The sequence below is a fragment of the Aquarana catesbeiana genome, linkage group LG06 (genome assembly GCF_042186555.1).
Source record: "Aquarana catesbeiana isolate 2022-GZ linkage group LG06, ASM4218655v1, whole genome shotgun sequence".
Classification (NCBI taxonomy): domain Eukaryota; kingdom Metazoa; phylum Chordata; class Amphibia; order Anura; family Ranidae; genus Aquarana; species Aquarana catesbeiana.
Window position 1 is genome coordinate 302,636,529 of NC_133329.1, and position 17,689 is coordinate 302,654,217.

The following is a 17,689-nucleotide window of genomic DNA, read 5'->3' on the forward strand; positions in this document are numbered from 1 at the left end:
CAAAAAATGTCTGTTCTGTCAAAATAGGGTTGTTTGGGAAGCATGTTTGTTTCAAAAAGAATGCTGAAATAAATAGTGGTTGATCAAGCTGTTATGAGAGTTTATGCATGGAGTTCTAAGGAAAAGAAAGTAGATGCTTACCCACAAACTTCTGTGGGGTGGAGCTCTTACGCTTCCCCATGTTGCTGGCAATTCTCTCTATGACAGCTGGTCTTTCAAAGGATATCAAAGACATGTTGTTCTCCATCAGGATCTCTGGATTCTTACACTCATCCATTGGAGATGCTATACAGAACCAAAAGTCCACATCAGAATCACTTGCTGGCATGAGGAAACCAAGCAAGACACAGTTGATTTTAGTTAAAGCTATTCTAAAACTAAGACCCTCAGGACTTTGATGACACCTATAAACCACTCCAATAACTTCTCCAGGTTCTACCAGGTACTAGAACTCTGCATAGGTTTAGAAGTTAATATTATTGGAAAGCCAAATGTGTCACTGTAAATTAACATAACCTTTTGAAATATTGCTAACTATAGACTGCAAGTAAGTTTTTGCTAAAATGTATTGATAAATATAGTAAACTTTATGAAACGTATCAGAACTAAATGTATTTAAAATGGAGGTTGTACAAGGCTGACTTCCTGTACATTAATCATATCAGACTTTTAAAGTGGACCAGTGAGGATAGATATGAAGCTCCCATTGATGACTTGTTTTTTGTTTTTGTTTTTCAAGTGTATGTACACCCTAACAATAAACTTGTTTTATTTTGTCCCTTTTAAATATACCATGGACATTTTTTTTTTGTTAAATCTGTTCAATAACAGCAAAAAATACATGTTGATCCTGCCAAAAATCTAGTCATCTGATAAGTTTCTTAAGCTGTCCTAAAGTTATTATAAAGGTTTTTTTTTTAAAATAACAAACATATTCTACTTACCTGCTCTGTGCAAGGGTTTTGCACAGAACAGCCCCAATCCTCCTCTTCTGTGGTGCCCTGGCACCGCTCCTGGTTCCTCCTCTTCAGCGGCTGCCCCATGGAGAGACGCTTTCCATGGGGGCACCCGTGCCGGCGCGCTCACGAGTCCTGCTGATGCTTCCATTAACACAGGCAGCAGGACTCGGCCCCGCCCCCGCTTTCATGTCACTGGATTTGATTGACAGCAGCGGGAGCCAATGACTCCTGCTGCTATCAAACTATCCAATGAGGAAGAGACAGCAGCTGGGCTGATGCTCATCGCTGGAACGATTGGGTTCAGATAAAAAAAAAAAAGGGGGTGGCTCTGGGGGGCAGTTGCAGCACAGGTTTTTCACCTTAATGCACAGAATGCATTAAGGTGAAAAAAGTTGAGACTTTACAACCCCTTTAAGCCAGCCATAGATTGATCAAATCTCAGCTTGTTCAGCAGGGACCGGACGAGATTCGATCCAACTATGGGCAGGTTAACTGTACCAAAGTCGATCTGATGATTGACTTGGGTACAAACAGCATGTTGGATTTTTTAGCATGCGATTACTACAAGTGGCTATAGTTGCTAGCAGTAATCACGGCAGGGACGGATCCCCAGGTTTCCTGCAACCTGAGGTTGCAGGAAAGAATTTTGGATATTTAGCCTGCTTTAGCAGTTACATAATTCTCAGTTATCTTTAAAGACTCCATTTCCCCAAATGTTATGTGGTAAAGGAGAGGGTTAAATGTTCTGTAGTCCTGTACCAGAGTGATAACATTCCTCCTCCGTAGATACAGTATAGCAGGTAAGCTTTGTCATCCTATGGCAGCAAGTGTGTTACTGGCAGGATCACCAGTTGAAAATAAAGGAAAAAATAACAAAAACAAAAAAAATGACGTCACCACATCTAGGAACTGGTATACTGCAATATATTACAATTTTGTTCTTGTGTTTAGATTAAGTTACATTTTAGGCTCCAAGGCTGTTGTCCATGAGCCCATGACTTGGAACATACAGAAAGGGGTGTCTGAATAGCTCGATCTCCCATCCTAAATACTTGTTTTAGGTCAGTTACTCAACAGGCACTGAAGTCAGGACCAGGGTCGCAGCCCCGGAGCTTGCATCTTTAAAAAAACAAGTGAGCAATGGCAACTCCCATTTTATACCCTCACAGGTGCTCTTTGAGCCTCCATCTAAAATGGTCTAGAATGTTCAGCAATCATTTTTTAGCGTTAAACAACCTCTTTTTTGTGACAGTTTTGCACTATTATATACATTTGCATGGGTTTTAAATAGCTCTCTTACATAAAGTGTGCTTGCTGGTCCTCTAGTTTCACCAAATCAAATTCTAGCGACTTGTGTAGTGCAATAAAAGGGAAGAAGGAAGGAGTCTGACTGTCTGTTATGGGCAAAAAACACTTCTTTTTTCAAACACTTCTGATACTGATGTTTTTGTAAGTTCCACCACTGTTGATATGTTTTACTCCAGCACTGACCAAAGCTATCTGCAGACCACAGATGATTGTATGAGATATTTGTATACACATGCATGGTCAGAAACGTGCATGGTTACGTCTATAGTTAAAGCCAGGAGAACTATTTTAAGCCACCCCCCAAGCTCTGCCAGATCATAGAGGAGGAAGTCAGTCATGATCAGCTACAAAATTCCAATCTGATTGCTGCTTCCACCAAGAATGATAGACAAGCAAATATCTGCTATATTTGTTAGTGTTTGGAGACATTACATTACTGGTTGATCTTACCACATATGGTTAGATCAGGCAGAGTGGCTTTACATCTGTAGGCATTAGCTTCTTCTCCATTAAACTTTGCTAAGAATGTTTCTGCTTTCTCCCTACTCTCTGGTAAGTAAAGATTAGGAAAAAAAAAAAAAAAAAAAAAAGAAAAAAAACCCACCCATCTGTGCAGCGATCACATGAAACACATCACTATACAGTAGAACAATTTTTACTAAATTATGACCAATTTTTTTAACCAAAAAGTAAAAATAACAAATTAGTGTACAGCGGGAAGGGGTTTCCCAAGAAATTTTACCCAGCAAAAGAAAAAAAAAAAAAAAAAGTCAGATGTGATTTCGAAAATACTGACTGGATGTAGACAACACCAATAGACAATGTGCATACAAGCATTTTTAAATTAAATGGCTACATTGAGAAATATTGAGCAGTCCACTTGTACATAGGCCTCCAAGTAGTATTTTTGGCTATTCAAGATCAGTACAGAGATATCTAGATTGAACATTACATCCCTGTCGGCAACCAATTAGCTTTGCCCACACATTAATATCTCAAGGTAAGCTGCTTCTCACACGTAGCTGTGTAATGTGGAGTTAGGAATGCAGAAGGGAAGAATTTATCATATTGGTGGTCACATTGGCCTGAACACAGTGTTGTAAATGCTGGCAAATTATGTTTACTGTATAGTGGCGTGTAGGTGATGCTTCCTGTTGGGTCAGTGCCCAGTTTAGTGACTGTGTATGTTGTAGGTCAGTGCCAAGTCTGGTAACTGTGTACGTTGTGGGTCAGTATCTATTCTAGTGATGGTGTATGCTGAGGGTCAGTGCCAAGTTTGGTGAGGATGTTGAGAGTCAGTGCCCAGTGTGATGATGGTGTATACATTGGTCAGTGCCAAGTTTGGTGATGGTGTATGTTGTGGGTCGGTGCCCAGTCTAGTGTGTCTTGTGAGTCAGTGCCCAGTATGGCGATAGTGTATGTTTTGGGTCAGTATCCAGTCTGGCAATGGTGTACGTCAATGCCCAGTCTGATAATAACATATGTTGTAGGTCAGTGCCCAGTCTGGCGATGGTGTAAGTTTTGGGTCAGTATCTAGTCTGGTGATAGTGTATGTTGTGTGTCACTGTCTGGTAATAGCATATATTGTAGGTCCGTGCTCAGTCTCATGGTGGTGTATGTTGTGGGCCCAGTCTGGTTACAGCTTACGTTGTTGATTAGTGCCAAGTCTGGTGTTGAATATTATGTGTACTGGGGTCAGTGTACAATTTGAAGTTGAGTAAACTAGAGTGGTTACTAATGCTGAGAATTTGCGTGTAAGGTGTCATGGGGGCCAATTAATATTTTTGGTACTGGAGCTCACCATTGTATTTGGTTACTATTAAGGTGTGCCATGTACACCTGTGTAGCAGGATGCTCTGTACATTTCAATTCAGTGATATCTTCCTTCAGCGCACGAAAATCAGCAGACAATGCAACATAGGAACATTTACAAACATCTATGAACATTACTCTACAGTTAGCGTTAGATAAGACTATGAATTAAAATAACCAGGCACAAAATGGCAGAGCATACAACAAAAATATCAGTATACAAAAATACATAAAAACAAGCATTCAAAAGTGGCATGGAAAATCAGCCAATGGTCTTTAAGCCTCCTCCACTAGCACAGAGTAAAAAAAATAAAAAATACATTTCTATGTGTGAATCAACTCTCAAATTTAAGGAATAACACTGAAGTGTACTTACCACTGTGAGGTCCCATGCTCTGGCCACTCTCCAGTCCTGCATTTTGCAAATAGTTGTGACAACGCTCTTTATGTTCTTCAAGGGAGCTTCGCTGCTTGTAGCTCCGGCCACAGTAGTTGCACTTATGAGGTTTTCCTACTGCAAAGATGAAAGATGCTAGGTTAATACACTCTTGCCCAAAGGGGTTCTCAACTTACCAGTTTGGAAAATTATCTCAATGCATAAAAATCTGCACAATTGTTTGCACAGGTTGTTTGGTGGATATCATAATTTCTAGCTAGGCTTATTTCATAAAGCAACATTAATACTGTAGTAACCTACACCATACACAACTCATCTTTTATTAACATAACTTTAATGAACTGAAATGTAATTATTTGATATGGCTTATTGAACTTTGTAAAATAACTGTTCAAAACATAACACTAATTCTTTCTTAAACTTATTTAACAAGCAGTAAATGAATGTTAAAAGAAGCCCCGTTGACCTCTGCACATGCAGGCACTGTGGAGCAATTCATCCCTAAAACTCCCTCTGTAGCCACCCCCTCCCATCCATTACCAGTGACTCCACAACTTTTTTTTTTCTCCAGGGTGCTCTGGAAACCATTAAAACTAGGTTTGTGGTATTCAAATTTTCAATGGAAGGGAAAAGCCGAAATTGAGAATGGTTCCACAATGCAATGTGGGTCATCATCAACCAAGGGTGCCCCACAGTGCATTGTGAGATGTGCTGGGGTGTGCTCTTCGTTGTTGGGTGTCTCAAACTAAAAAATTGCAGGTATCCTATTTTTTCAAAGGTTCCTGAGGAACTCTGAAACACAATAGAAAGTTACTAGCACTAGTGGGCACTGAGTTTGCATTTTTATGTTTAAAAGTTGGGTTGGTAGTGGAAAGTTTACTTTGAGTGCAACATATAGAATAAAACAGGACAGAACATCCTCATTAGGACACTTATTTTCTTAGGGCATTTTAGAAGTGAAATATATCAGAAGACAATTCAAACACCTCCAGTGCAGTCCAGCGGTAATTTCACAGTGTATAGAACTGGAGGCAGGAAACGGGATTTTTTTCCTGGTGCTCTAATCACTTTGATAATAACAGGGAAATTTAAAGGAATCCTATAGGCCTAAAGTTGGGCTCCAACCTACTATTCTATTCAGATTGTTAGATGTTAAAAATACAATGGATGTCCATGTCAGGTTAAGAAATCACCATCCAAGGGTCTGATAGTTTTCCCTTTGTGCAATGACAAGTCAAAACAATGTGAATTTAAAAAGAAATTTTGTAAGCTTTTCTTGCCAGCGCATACAGGCAGATTACATGGTCAGGTCAGTGCGGTGATTACTCGGAGTTGGTTGTTATGTTCTGCAGTGGTTTTGTGTTCTCACAAGTCTCAGTCATAGGCCAGGTTACAGGAACAATCGGTGTAATCAGCAGTCTCATTCAGGGTGTGGAATCCCCAGCTCACTCCAGGAATGCTGCTGGACAAACACTCCCTCTCAGGCGGGATTTTTTTTTCCTCTCCGTTGGGTTTAAATCCCTCAGGGATATTGCTCAAATATGTTTTTTCTTATTTTCACTAGGTGAAAGAGCTGTAAGTTGTCATGCTAGAAAATATGACCTTTAATAGGCTGACGTAAGTTCTGTTATACTAACAGATACCAATTAATGCTCTCGCTTCAAGAAACATTCATATTCATATGTTAAACCAGCTTTTCTCAACAGGGACTCCCCGAAACCCGTGGCCTCCTCTGGAGTTTGCTAGGGGATCCTTGAGCAATGAGCCATTTCTACCTCTCACCACCAATAATCTTTTAAGCCAGCAGTGGAAAGAGCATTCTTCTCACTGACCGCCATGTTGATGTACCATGAGCTGTAGATAATAGTAATTATTTGTATTTTTCCTGGGAGCTAAAACGTTCTTTCAGGAGTTTCTCCATATTAAATAGGTGTTACATCATAAAATATCAATAAACGCTGAACTGCATGATGTTCATATTCACTCAGTCACTATGGGATTTGTTTTCTGTATTCTGCAAAAATCCTGCTATTCTCTATCTCCCTTTTTGATCATGTCGCCAATGCAGTTTGGGATTTTGCAGAGGAGTGTTGGCAGCTCTGCACATGCTCAGTTTTCAATGCATTTCTAAGAGGAAAGAGAACAAAAGGAGGATGCCAGCTAAGTGTAGTATCACAGTTAAAAGTTTTAATGACAATGGATTAAAAACACTCAAGAGATAAAATGCAAATATGCTCATCTGGTACAAAGTCTATGGATGTGGGTTCCTCTTAAACCACAGACTTTGTACCAGATGAGCATATTTACATTTTATCTCTTGTGAGTGTTTTTAATCAATTGTTATTAAAACTTTTAACTGGGATACAAGACTGGTAGCTGGCGCTTCCATCTCCTTTGTTCTTTCCTCTTGGTTACACAGAACCAGTCGCAACTCTGAGGACAGCGGTCGCGGGTGGTCCCGTGCTTCTCCCTCATCATATCCTCTCAACTACGGATCAGAGACATTTACGGATTGTTATTTCCCCCGATTATTGCTACATTAGACATTTTTTGCTGGCTGGACTATAGAATCTCTGTGAGATTATATAGAAAAGCTGCTTTAAAAGAAGGGTGGCCATACTGGGCATGAATCCAACTCATGTTGGCTTACAGAGATCTTTATGTTTTCAACTAAATGTGCAGCTTCCATGAGTGAGGAGCAAGTAGTGGATTCCCACAAGACTTAAGGCAGGCAGAAGTCTCATTGACCAATACCCAGTGAGCCATCTACATATCTTTGACTAGTCTTTCTGGCTAACCTGACAAAGATTTGACTATACAATCTTAAAAGTAACAATGTCTCAAAAATGCAAAAGATCGCTGTCAAAAAGCGATTAATTTTAATAAAAACCAAACCTTTTAAAACATTCCAACATTTCCTGCAGTCAACAGTTGCTATGGACTTTGCACACCTCTTCCTTACCACCTTCCAGCACTTGTACACTAGTTTTATTGCACAAAAAATGGACAAAAGAAAGTGCTCTACAACCACGGATAAAAATAAGGAACTCATTGGTCCACTTTTGAGAACTCATTTCTCCACCCGTTTTTTGAAGAGGCCCATTAGGGTAGCTTCCATAGAAAACTTTAGCATCTCACCTTGGATCCACTCTGAACAGCTAACCAATTCATATTTTAAACAGTATTCACAAGCAGTCTGTGGTGTCAGCATTCCCTAAAGCAGAGCTATATACATAGAACAATTATATTGATAAAACAGGAGATGCAACTTCAGCATGATAAACAGGAACTCTCTGCTCATGTACTACAAGAAGCATCAGCTAATGTGCTGCACCCAATAAGCTGTAAGGCTATTGAGAAACTCCACATGACGTGACTAGAATAACAGCTGCTAATCAGGGAGCAGTGTTCCCTCTTTACCCTGACACATAATCCTTGGAACGTTGGGTTGGGGCCTGCATTAGTCTCTTAAGGAACATTGGGATAGTAACTAGTCATAGTCTTGTGTAATACATTCCCGAAAATAAACTTGTATGGAGCGGAGAAAAATGGTATTCAGAATACCTTTCACTGCATAGCTGAGTGAATATTATTTTTTCATTAATCATAAAATGCTCAGATTAGAAGGAACCTGTTGTCCTGAACCCTAAGGGCTCATGCACACTGCAGCTAAAAAAAAAAATTAAATAAAAAAAAAAACAAAAAAAACAAAAAAACAAAGAGCTGCTTTTACAGGCATTTGAGTTTCTATTTCAGCTCGAATAAGCTTGTGCTTTTTTGTGCACGTTTTTATTGAGCTTCTTCAAGCTCCTTTGAGCATAAGCATTTTTTTCCCCACAAACCCTCCTAGATAGGATTTTCTTAACTACTGTATAAACAAAACAAAAAGCTGTAACAAACATTTTAGCGCGTCTTCAAGTGCTTTTGAGCTTTTTTGCGGCACTAATTCCTCTCAAAATCGCAAGTTTGGTGGGGTTTTTTTTCTGCCTGTAGGAGCATATGCCAGAAAATGCATGAAAAAGCCATATTATGCATGGACACATTGGCTAACATGGAGGCAAGTTTCCAGGCAGAAAAAAATAAGACCTCAAAAGCCTGTAGAGGCTGCTTCTTTGAGCTGCAGTGAGCATGAGCCCTAATGCCCAGTACACATGATGAGATTATCGGATGAATGATCGTCCGTTTTTTTTTTGCATGCTAATTGCATGCTAATTTTGCATGCTAATAAGACAGAAAAAAAATTTGTAAGTGATGTCATGTGTTGTAATGCATTTGTATTGCATTTTCGAACAATAGTTGTACTGATCAAACGAAAACCGTACGATCTGGCATCGTGCGAAAAATATTTTTGTGCACATGCGATAGAATAATATCGGATGAACTATCATGATCGGCTCTTGAAAGCTCTGTACTAACGATCCGATTATCATACGATCGCTTCGAAAGTGGTATTTTCCATACGATTTTCTGATGGTGTGTACGGGGCTTAAGGCTGCCTCCAGACTGCCAAAAATTTGCCGGCTATATGACTGATCCAAGCTTGGCTTGCAAAAAATCTGAGTTTAAGGTTCATTTCCAGGCAGCAATGTGAGCTCTTTGATTTATTCAGGATCATTTCCTGGGAGAGGGATGCACCATTCAAATATCCCCAGAGATGTGGAGAAAGACCACGGGGGGTCCAGCAGTTCTCAGAACATAATAAGCATAGTCTGATTTCTCAGTTAGATATCTACCTGTTAATGGACACCCTAAACAATAAGTTGTTATCTAAGAATCTGAAAGGGGAGTACGATTTAGCTCAGGAGAGGAGAACCTGATAATCTTACACACATAAATGACACATTACTTTTATGAAAGCCCCGAAAGGGCATGTCCTGGGGAAGACATGAATTTTGCTCCTGAACTTCCTTGATGAGTAATGTAAGTGGCAGCCAGCCACGCCACACTGCACTGGAAAATCCAGTCAAATTGACTTCTCACTTCCAGTCAGCACCACACCCCCACCTTCCAGCACAGTTCTGACAGGTTGTGTGTGTGTGTGTGTGTGTGTGTGTGTCAGTTCTGACAGGTTGTGTGTGTGTGTGTGTGTGTGTGTGTGTGTGTGTGTGTGTGTGTGTGTGTGTGTGTGTGTGTGTGTGTGTGTGTCCGCACTATACAATACAGAAGAATAGCAGCAACAGGGGCCTCAAAACACTACAATGCTCCACACGAGCTACGGAAAGAATCATTCTTAAAGAATATTCCTATGACACAAATATCTTCATATATTTATACCTCTGGAAATGGCTAAAGTAATGTAAAATATAGCAGCACGGAAACACACAATCATCATCATATACGTAGCTTGCAAATTTGGAAACTGAAATCAAATCATTAGAAACCACTGACCTTTTTAAAGTTTCACCTGTTTCTGGTTCAAACAAAAAAAAAAAGCATACAAAAGCAAAAATATTTGTATCAATCCATAGTAACCAATCAGATTTCAGCTTGAACAAAGAATAGTTAAACAGCTTCTGGTTGGTTGCCATTTGGCTACTTGTTCGACATTGTTCTTTGCCTTACTGCATCAGTATTTACATACAACATCTTGCTAAAAGGGGGTCTTACTGAATGGTTTTCAGTGGAGGAGAGAGAGGCTGGGCAAGTGTGGGTGTTCAAATATAACTTAGGTCCGTGCCTTTCTGAAATTCACATTTCTACCAACCACATTCTGCAATTCTAGTTCCAATCCTCCCGCAACGCTCATTGTCAAAAATGATACCGCTTCTAAAGATCCAACAATGAAAAAACACAAAGAGCTGGAGCATGTGGGTTTAGGAAGCCTATAGCATGTAATTTAGGATCAGGATTTTGGGGACTCAAACTTTACATCAAGCATCCATATTCCTCTCTGAAATGACCTTAAAATATATGTAAGGTCAAAACTTTAGTTTTTCATAGAATGTGGAAGATTTAGAATCTCCTGTTATGTTTTTGTCCCTACTGGGGAGATTCATCATCTATACTAGTTCTGGTGAGTATTGGCTCCAATACAAAACCTAAAGGGTAAACCAACATTTTGCAGGTAGGGGAAAGGCTTCTAAAGGCAAATTCTAGTTAAAGCATAACTGTCTAATAGTATATCCTTCACAGGAAGTGAAGGGGAAATCTCACAGATGGGACACATATTAGCACCATAACAAAAAACGTTTTTGGCTTTAAACGCAATTTAATAAAAGAAGCTAGTAACAGTGTTTTAATATGAAGATATGAGAGTGTAAGGTGACACACTTGTAGAAGTCACTAAATGCTGAAGGGAATGGGGAAGGGGGTACCAGGCATTGCCAAATGTGTGAAAACAACTACACATAAGTGGGTCAGCATGCTCTTTGATAACAAAATACAACAAACAGCAGGGGTCAGCAACAGGCCACTTGTGATCTCCCCAATGATCACAGTCATGTTATGGGTAGATGTGACACAGATGTGCCAGCTTTCAGCTCCTGACCTTGCTTGTTGCCACTCAGACCAAAGTGGCAAAAAGGAGTTGCAGAGTCAAGGGAAGTACTAGGCTTCTCCTTGGCTCTGACATGTTATATGACACAGCCAAGGAGAGAACTGGAAGGACTACCCTCACTCTGTTGGGCGCTGCTGCATCTAAAATCTGGTGAGTGAACTTCACATAGAGGCAAGAACTCGTGCTGCGGGCAATTTTCGCTTAAGGGTTAGGTGTTTGTACAAGAAAGGGGTATTTTTTTTTTAGGGAGAGAGATGTACCACTCAGTAGGTCAGTAGTAATTAATGCAAATTACTGCCCTTTGCACTCTGTGTTCCATACTACTGAACTCTGCGCTACTTCTGACCCTTGGACTCTGCGTTACTTACTCCTGACCTCTGAGCTCTTCAAAAACTCCTTACTTATCAATGGGACCTTGCTAGGTTATCTCCTTAAAAAAGCACATTGCACCCAGGTGATCTTTGATCTCCTAGGATGTTTGGGTAGATCTCCACCTCTCCAGGGTTGCTTGCCCCCATTCTACAACAAAGTATATTTAATTTTTATTATGGCACTTAGGAGAAAGGATGTCTTGTACCTAGTGCTGCTGTGGCTTTTGGAGGGCACCAAGTAGGGAAAATTAACAAGCATACAGAATGTGTACGTTTTAGGCCCTTTTCAAGCGGTCGAGTAGCTGTCACCACCAGATTCCTGCTGGAATGCCTGGGTTATGCAATCAACCACTGCCGCTCAGTCCATTTAAACAAATGGCAGGCTGACAGTGGCCACTGACTGGGTCCAGGCTCGGACAACAGTCCCTAACCGCAGCTATATATTCTGTGTGTGGCTACATATGAACAGTAGTGGCCACTGTCAGCCTACCATTAGTTTAAATGGACTGAGGGGCTGCTGTTGATCGCATAACCTGGTCATTCCAGCAGCAAGAATCTGCTGATTCTTGCTGTAACTACCTGGCTGTGTGAATGAAGCCTTACGGTTTTCAAATCAACACACAAATTAGTATGCATGTTGCAGTTTCTGAACATTGTCATGGGTGTATTATAAAACCACTTTTCTCCAGACACATGCCAAAAAAACTAAGCTGACCCACAGTCAAAGGAGTAGCACACTTGCAAATGCCAAAATAAGCATTTGATAAAGAATTCCAAGCGAACATTTCCTTTTAACAGAAACTCACCTGAGTGTGTCCTGAGGTGACCGGTAAGTGCATCTCTCCTTCGGCAGGCATAGCTACAGAATGGACACTTAAAAGGTTTCTCCCCGGAATGTAATTTAATGTGACGCAAGAGATTCCCTTTTTGAGTGAATGACGCTCCACACTGGTTGCAGTGAAAAGGGCGTTCCCCTGGACAGAAGAAAAATTGACTCCATTTAGTAACAATTATTAGAAGGTACACCCCATAAACTTGGTGAGATATGAGAAAGCAGTTATGTGCCATTAAACAGTGCTGTTAATCATATTTCACTTTTATCAACTTTGATGTTAAAAACGTTTGCTATTATTCTCTTACAATAAGATACAGTTCTCAGTTTACAGTAAAATCCTACAATGGACAAATGCATGGTCAGCTTTTTGCAAATGAGACTTGGTGAACCTTTTGCAAGAACTGGGCCATGCAGAGATTAACATGTATGAATGAAGGACTGATAACCAACACTGGCCAATAAGAAGGTGTAGGTGAGAGCCCAGGGATTAGGGACTTCTGCAAGGTTTGAAAAGGCAACTAAAGGTAGGTTTAGACACCATTAGGTGATATGGTCAGTGTAGTAGATTTGGAGAATCCCAAGTATCATTTAACAGAAAAGTATGGTTTATGGTTTGCAGAATGAACTCATGCACACTGGATGTTAAAATAAAATTATAAAAATGCCAGTAGCTTTGCAGTGAGTTTTTCAACAGTTAACGTTTTTGCAACCGCGTTTAGCGTGTATTAGTGTTTTTTTTTTAATTTATTTATTTTTTCAATGGATCAAAAACGTAAAAAAAACGCTGGTGAGACACGTTTTTGAGTGTGGATTGAGTTTATTGATGTTAGAGCGTTTTTACAGCTGAAAACCACCTCTCAGAACCCACTATTTTTGGGGTTGTTTTAAGCCAAAAACTGCTGATAACAGCCTATGTGTGCATGGACACATAGGATAACATGATGGGGAGATTATTGACTGTAGAAAAAATGGGCTCCCGCGGCTGTCAATCAAAATCCAGCAACACAAGAGCAGGGCAGAGTCCTGCTGTCTGTGTCAATGGACGCAGCAGCGGGATTCGTGAGCGTGCCCGCACGGGCGCCCCCAGGGAAAATGGCTCTCTGTGGGGGGCACTCGATTAAGAGGAGAAGCAACGACCATGAACCTTTACAATCACTTTAAGGCTTGCATTGTGAACAGGAACAGTAAAGCACAGTTCCTGTGTAGTACTGCTCAGTAAGAAGCAGAGCCTGCATATGTAGTGAGTAAATGGAACAAAGTTTTTAAAACATTAAACCTAGGTTATTAAAAAAAAAATAAAACACCTTGAGTGAATCAGCTGAAATATAAAAAGAAAAAAAAAAAAAAAGGATAATATGACTGACTGATATTTTCAATTAATAAATCATAGAAGCATGCAGAAACTCTTGTTTGAACTTAGCCATAAAATAAGCATATTAATACCTTCAACTAGGATTGTTAAAAACTGCAGTTAAGATATATTAGCTCAACAGCAAAGTGTTTGCTCTGACATCTAATTCATCCTTCAGTTTCATAAAGGTTATGAAATGCTCTCATATATTTTATTTGTGAAAAATCTGATTTTCAAAGTTGACTTTTCATAGAAACAGTAGGCCTGAGTCACAGCTGAAAACTGTGTAAAGAGACAACTTTCAGAAAAGCCATTTTTAGCACATAAAATATAGTATACAATTTCAGAACTTGCAATAAACTGATGGAAACATCTGATATTTCAATAGCAAATAATACTATACAACGTGGAAGCAATAATGACAAGGGGAATAAGAACTTCTGTATATGACTGTCAATGCATTTTATCATAAATTGGGGTTCTAACCTCATATATTCAAACATTTCTCTGTGGGATAAGATGTGTGACTCTGCATAGTTTTAACCACTTCAACACTGGGCACTTTCACCCCCTTCCTGCCAAGGCCAACTTTCAGCACTGTCTCACTATGAATGATAATTGAAATGTTATAATATTGGGGTAGGTGTATGAATAGCCAAGGGCACCACATCCAAATTCCATTGAATGACAATTGCGCGGTCATGCAACACTGTAGCCATATGAAATGTTTATAATTTTTTTGAGACAGATAGAGCTTTCTTTTGGTGGCATTTAATCACCACTGGGTTTTTTTTTATTTTTTGCTAAACGAAAGAAAGGGCAGAAACTTTGAAAAACAAAGTTTTCGTTTCTGTTATAACATTTTGCAAACAACTAATTTTTCTCCCTCACTGATTTACGCTTATAGGCTGCACTGATGAGGTGGCACTGAAGACCACTGATGAGGCAGCACTGATTATCAGTGAAAATGTGTGCTGTCAGAATTGCCGGTCATCGGCCCTCCTCTCACTGTCACAGTGTGTAAGAAAAGGAATGCCAATAACCGGTAAGTTTGTTTACATGTGATCAGCTGTGACTGGACACAGCTGATCACATGGTAAAGGGCCGCTGTGATTGGCCCTTTACCGCAATCACAGTGCGCACCGGATGCATGCAGGGGACGTGGTTTTGGGAGGACGTCCATGAATGCCCTCCCAGAATGTGAGAGCTGTGCCGACACAAGGTTCTAGGCACACATGGATCACTCTTTCCACTACAATAAGAAATCTGACTGACCACTCTTTGGGAGGTCATGGAGAACCCTTACGTGCAGCAATTTTAGTCACCTTTAATTTTGTTATGCAGAGATGATTTAAGAGGCAGGCTTGCATGTAGTGTTTCTTCGCACTCTCCTAGTCTGTGCTCTACTGTGCAGAGAATTACAGGAGGCTGATACCAAGGCAAATGTAAAGTACTTAAACTAGCTATCTATAAAAATACACACATATTGTTGCTTTTGTATATCTTTTGGGAGTTTAGCTTTAAGCACTACTTTTAGGTTGCAATCACACCTAAGCATAGCGATTTACTGGCGTTTTTAGAAGTGTATCACAAGTGTTTTAGAAGCATATTACAAGCGTTTTACAGCTTCAGGCATTTTTATTTAGCCAATAAAAAGTATTGGGGGGGAGGAGAGGTTGAAGAAATTAAGGGTGGAGAGCTGCTGTTTGAGCAAAAAACAAGCGGTAAAACGCTTGTGTCACACATTTTCAGGCGTTTCGGCGTAAAGTCTATGGGGCCCAATCTGCCAAAAAGAAGCTCATGTACTTTTTTAAGCGACAAGTGCTTTGCTTCAGGTGACAGAATGCTCACGTGAACAAGAGCCACTGAAATGAATGGAATTTGGCTTGATGAGTGTGTTAGAGCTACAAGCTTCAAGCAGAAAATTGCTCCGGTGTGACTGGGGTCCAAGACATAGAAATTATTGAAAGGTATGTTTAAATCTTGAACTGCATAACAAATTGTTGCATATGCATCCCCCAATTACTTAAAGCTGGTCAGTTAATTTGGTGCAGTATAGGATGACACAGTAGTTTGGAGTATTTTTGTGGAAAGACAAAAGAAGAACTCATGAGTTTAGAATGTATTAAGCGATAGCTGCTAAGGGTAAATAGTTCTGATTTTAGTAAATGTAAAGATGACCTTACTGAGACTTAAAATAGAAGTTTGGTATTTTTTTTTTCTTTTTTTTTTTTTTAGGAATCACATTTACCTAGGTGAATGCAAGCATTGGTCCGATGCTGCATCTGTCCCCTACCAGCTCTAAGACTGAGAATTGAGCAAAGACCTCTGATTGCTCAGAGCTTCGTGAGCACAGAGCTGGTGACTGTCAGTCACTGGCTCTCTGCTCTGCCCCCACCATGCTCACTGGAGAGTGGGGCTGTGGAGGAGGTGGGAACGGCTGGCTCAGGCTCTCAGCGAAAGCTCTTCATCAAGCTGCGATGAAACTGTGCAGTCTCGAGCATACCGTGCTCTTCATCACAGCCTGACTGTACAGTTGCTGCTTATTTCACATATTATATGGAGAGAATTATTCAGTAAACCTTCTGCATTGGAGATTGTGTCCCATATATATATATATATATATATATATATATATATATATATATATATATATATATATATATATATATATATATATATATCCCTGGCTTTATTTAGAAATAGATAATCACGATTATTATTTTGCATTTGTTTTCATAAAAAAGCAAACGTGACCACTTACTGATTCATGCCATATGCTTGCAAACACTAATACTTTTGTACAGTAGAACTCTCTGTTGAACAATAAAAATACTTTTTGCTTTGTTGAAGATTCATTTATGGATGTTTCATTTGATATAATTGGGGTTGGCTGCTCCAATGCAAAATGCCTGAAGGATCTGATTGTAATATTACCTGAGCTATTGCAAGTACACACATTATAATCTTCCCATTTCTTCTTAGCAAAATATGGCACGCAATCGACACTTAAGTATTTGCAGAACTACATCCGCCATGCTACGATTGTATGCAAGACTCTTAGTTGAAGTTTTGTAATTAATCAGTCAATACCACTAAGTATCTTTACAGTGTTATCAGTACCTCATCATGGCTCTGTCAGTTTAATTTCCCATACCTGACATATATACTAATTAAACAATAAATAACTAAAGCTTTAACTACTATTACAGAAGTGTTATATTGTGTTCATGACTGAATTAAATTAGTTTTAGTAATGAGAATGATAAATGTAATGGGTTTACCCCAATTTGCTTAAACAAAGTGGAACTTTGAGCAAGAGTTCCATCATTAATTCAGACTTGGGTAATAATTTGTTTACAGTCTCACTTCCCCAACTTCTACTTCTGCCTTCTTCTCTGGAAATATACCTTATACTTTCTGTTAAAACTGTTTTCTAATGGAGAGAAAAATAGCTAACTATTAAAGCCCATTTTGCACCCAAAAGCATATGTCCTTACTTCCAACCTCCTTAATTTGACCATTTCCAGACAGGTCAAGCTCACCTTTTTTGCTATTTTATTTCTTTTGGGATCATAAAACTTGTGTTAGAAGATATACTTATGGCTAATCTACATAGTGGGAACTACGGAATAGCTAGGTGAAAGATTACTGCAAAACTGTACTTTTATGGGGAAAAAAAAAAGAAGGCTAAACCTAGAGTTCTGCAAATAATAATATTGTAAAAGCTTACTTTTAAATTCTCATTTCTGGCAGCTTTACAGAGTCCTGTGTCCAGGCTATGGGCTGCACAGACAGACCGCTGTCTTCTGTATGAGAGCAGTACTGCGGCAGTCTCAGATACTCAAAGCTAGCGCTCTCAAATCAGAATTATGCATGGCGCAAACGTTCGCCTCTGCAGCCTGTGACCCAGATCAGGTCTTTATTAGCCTGCCGGAAACTGCTTCCTACAAAACTATAAGTTAGCCTTTACAAGATGATTGTTTGCAGACTTCTGGGTTTAACTGTTAATAATACTATATTAAAGGTCTACCTTGCATTGTTAATACGTGCGCCGTAACTTCATAATAAAACTGCTCAGATTCTTAATGTTCTACATAAATTGGTAATTAGAAGGGGCATTCATAATTTGTTGTTGTACTTTATATTCTCTAAAAAAA

At 39.5% G+C, this 17,689-nt stretch overlaps 1 protein-coding gene across 11 annotated transcripts in view; it reads right to left on the bottom strand.

Annotated features, from left to right (window-relative positions):
• The window catches only part of IKZF2 (IKAROS family zinc finger 2), a 138,068-nt gene that overhangs the window by 15,742 nt on the left and 104,637 nt on the right, over window positions 1–17,689 (bottom strand). For 8 of the 11 annotated variants that reach the window (XM_073633566.1, XM_073633561.1, XM_073633570.1 and 5 more), the window contains 3 exons: window positions 12,150–12,317; window positions 4,456–4,593; window positions 142–285 (listed from right to left, as the gene is read on the bottom strand). In XM_073633566.1, the coding sequence (XP_073489667.1) occupies window positions 142–285; window positions 4,456–4,593; window positions 12,150–12,317 (450 nt within the window). The remainder of the gene's footprint in view (window positions 1–141; window positions 286–4,455; window positions 4,594–12,149; window positions 12,318–17,689) is intronic. The other 3 variants (XM_073633569.1, XM_073633572.1, XM_073633567.1) reach the window with 2 other exon arrangements.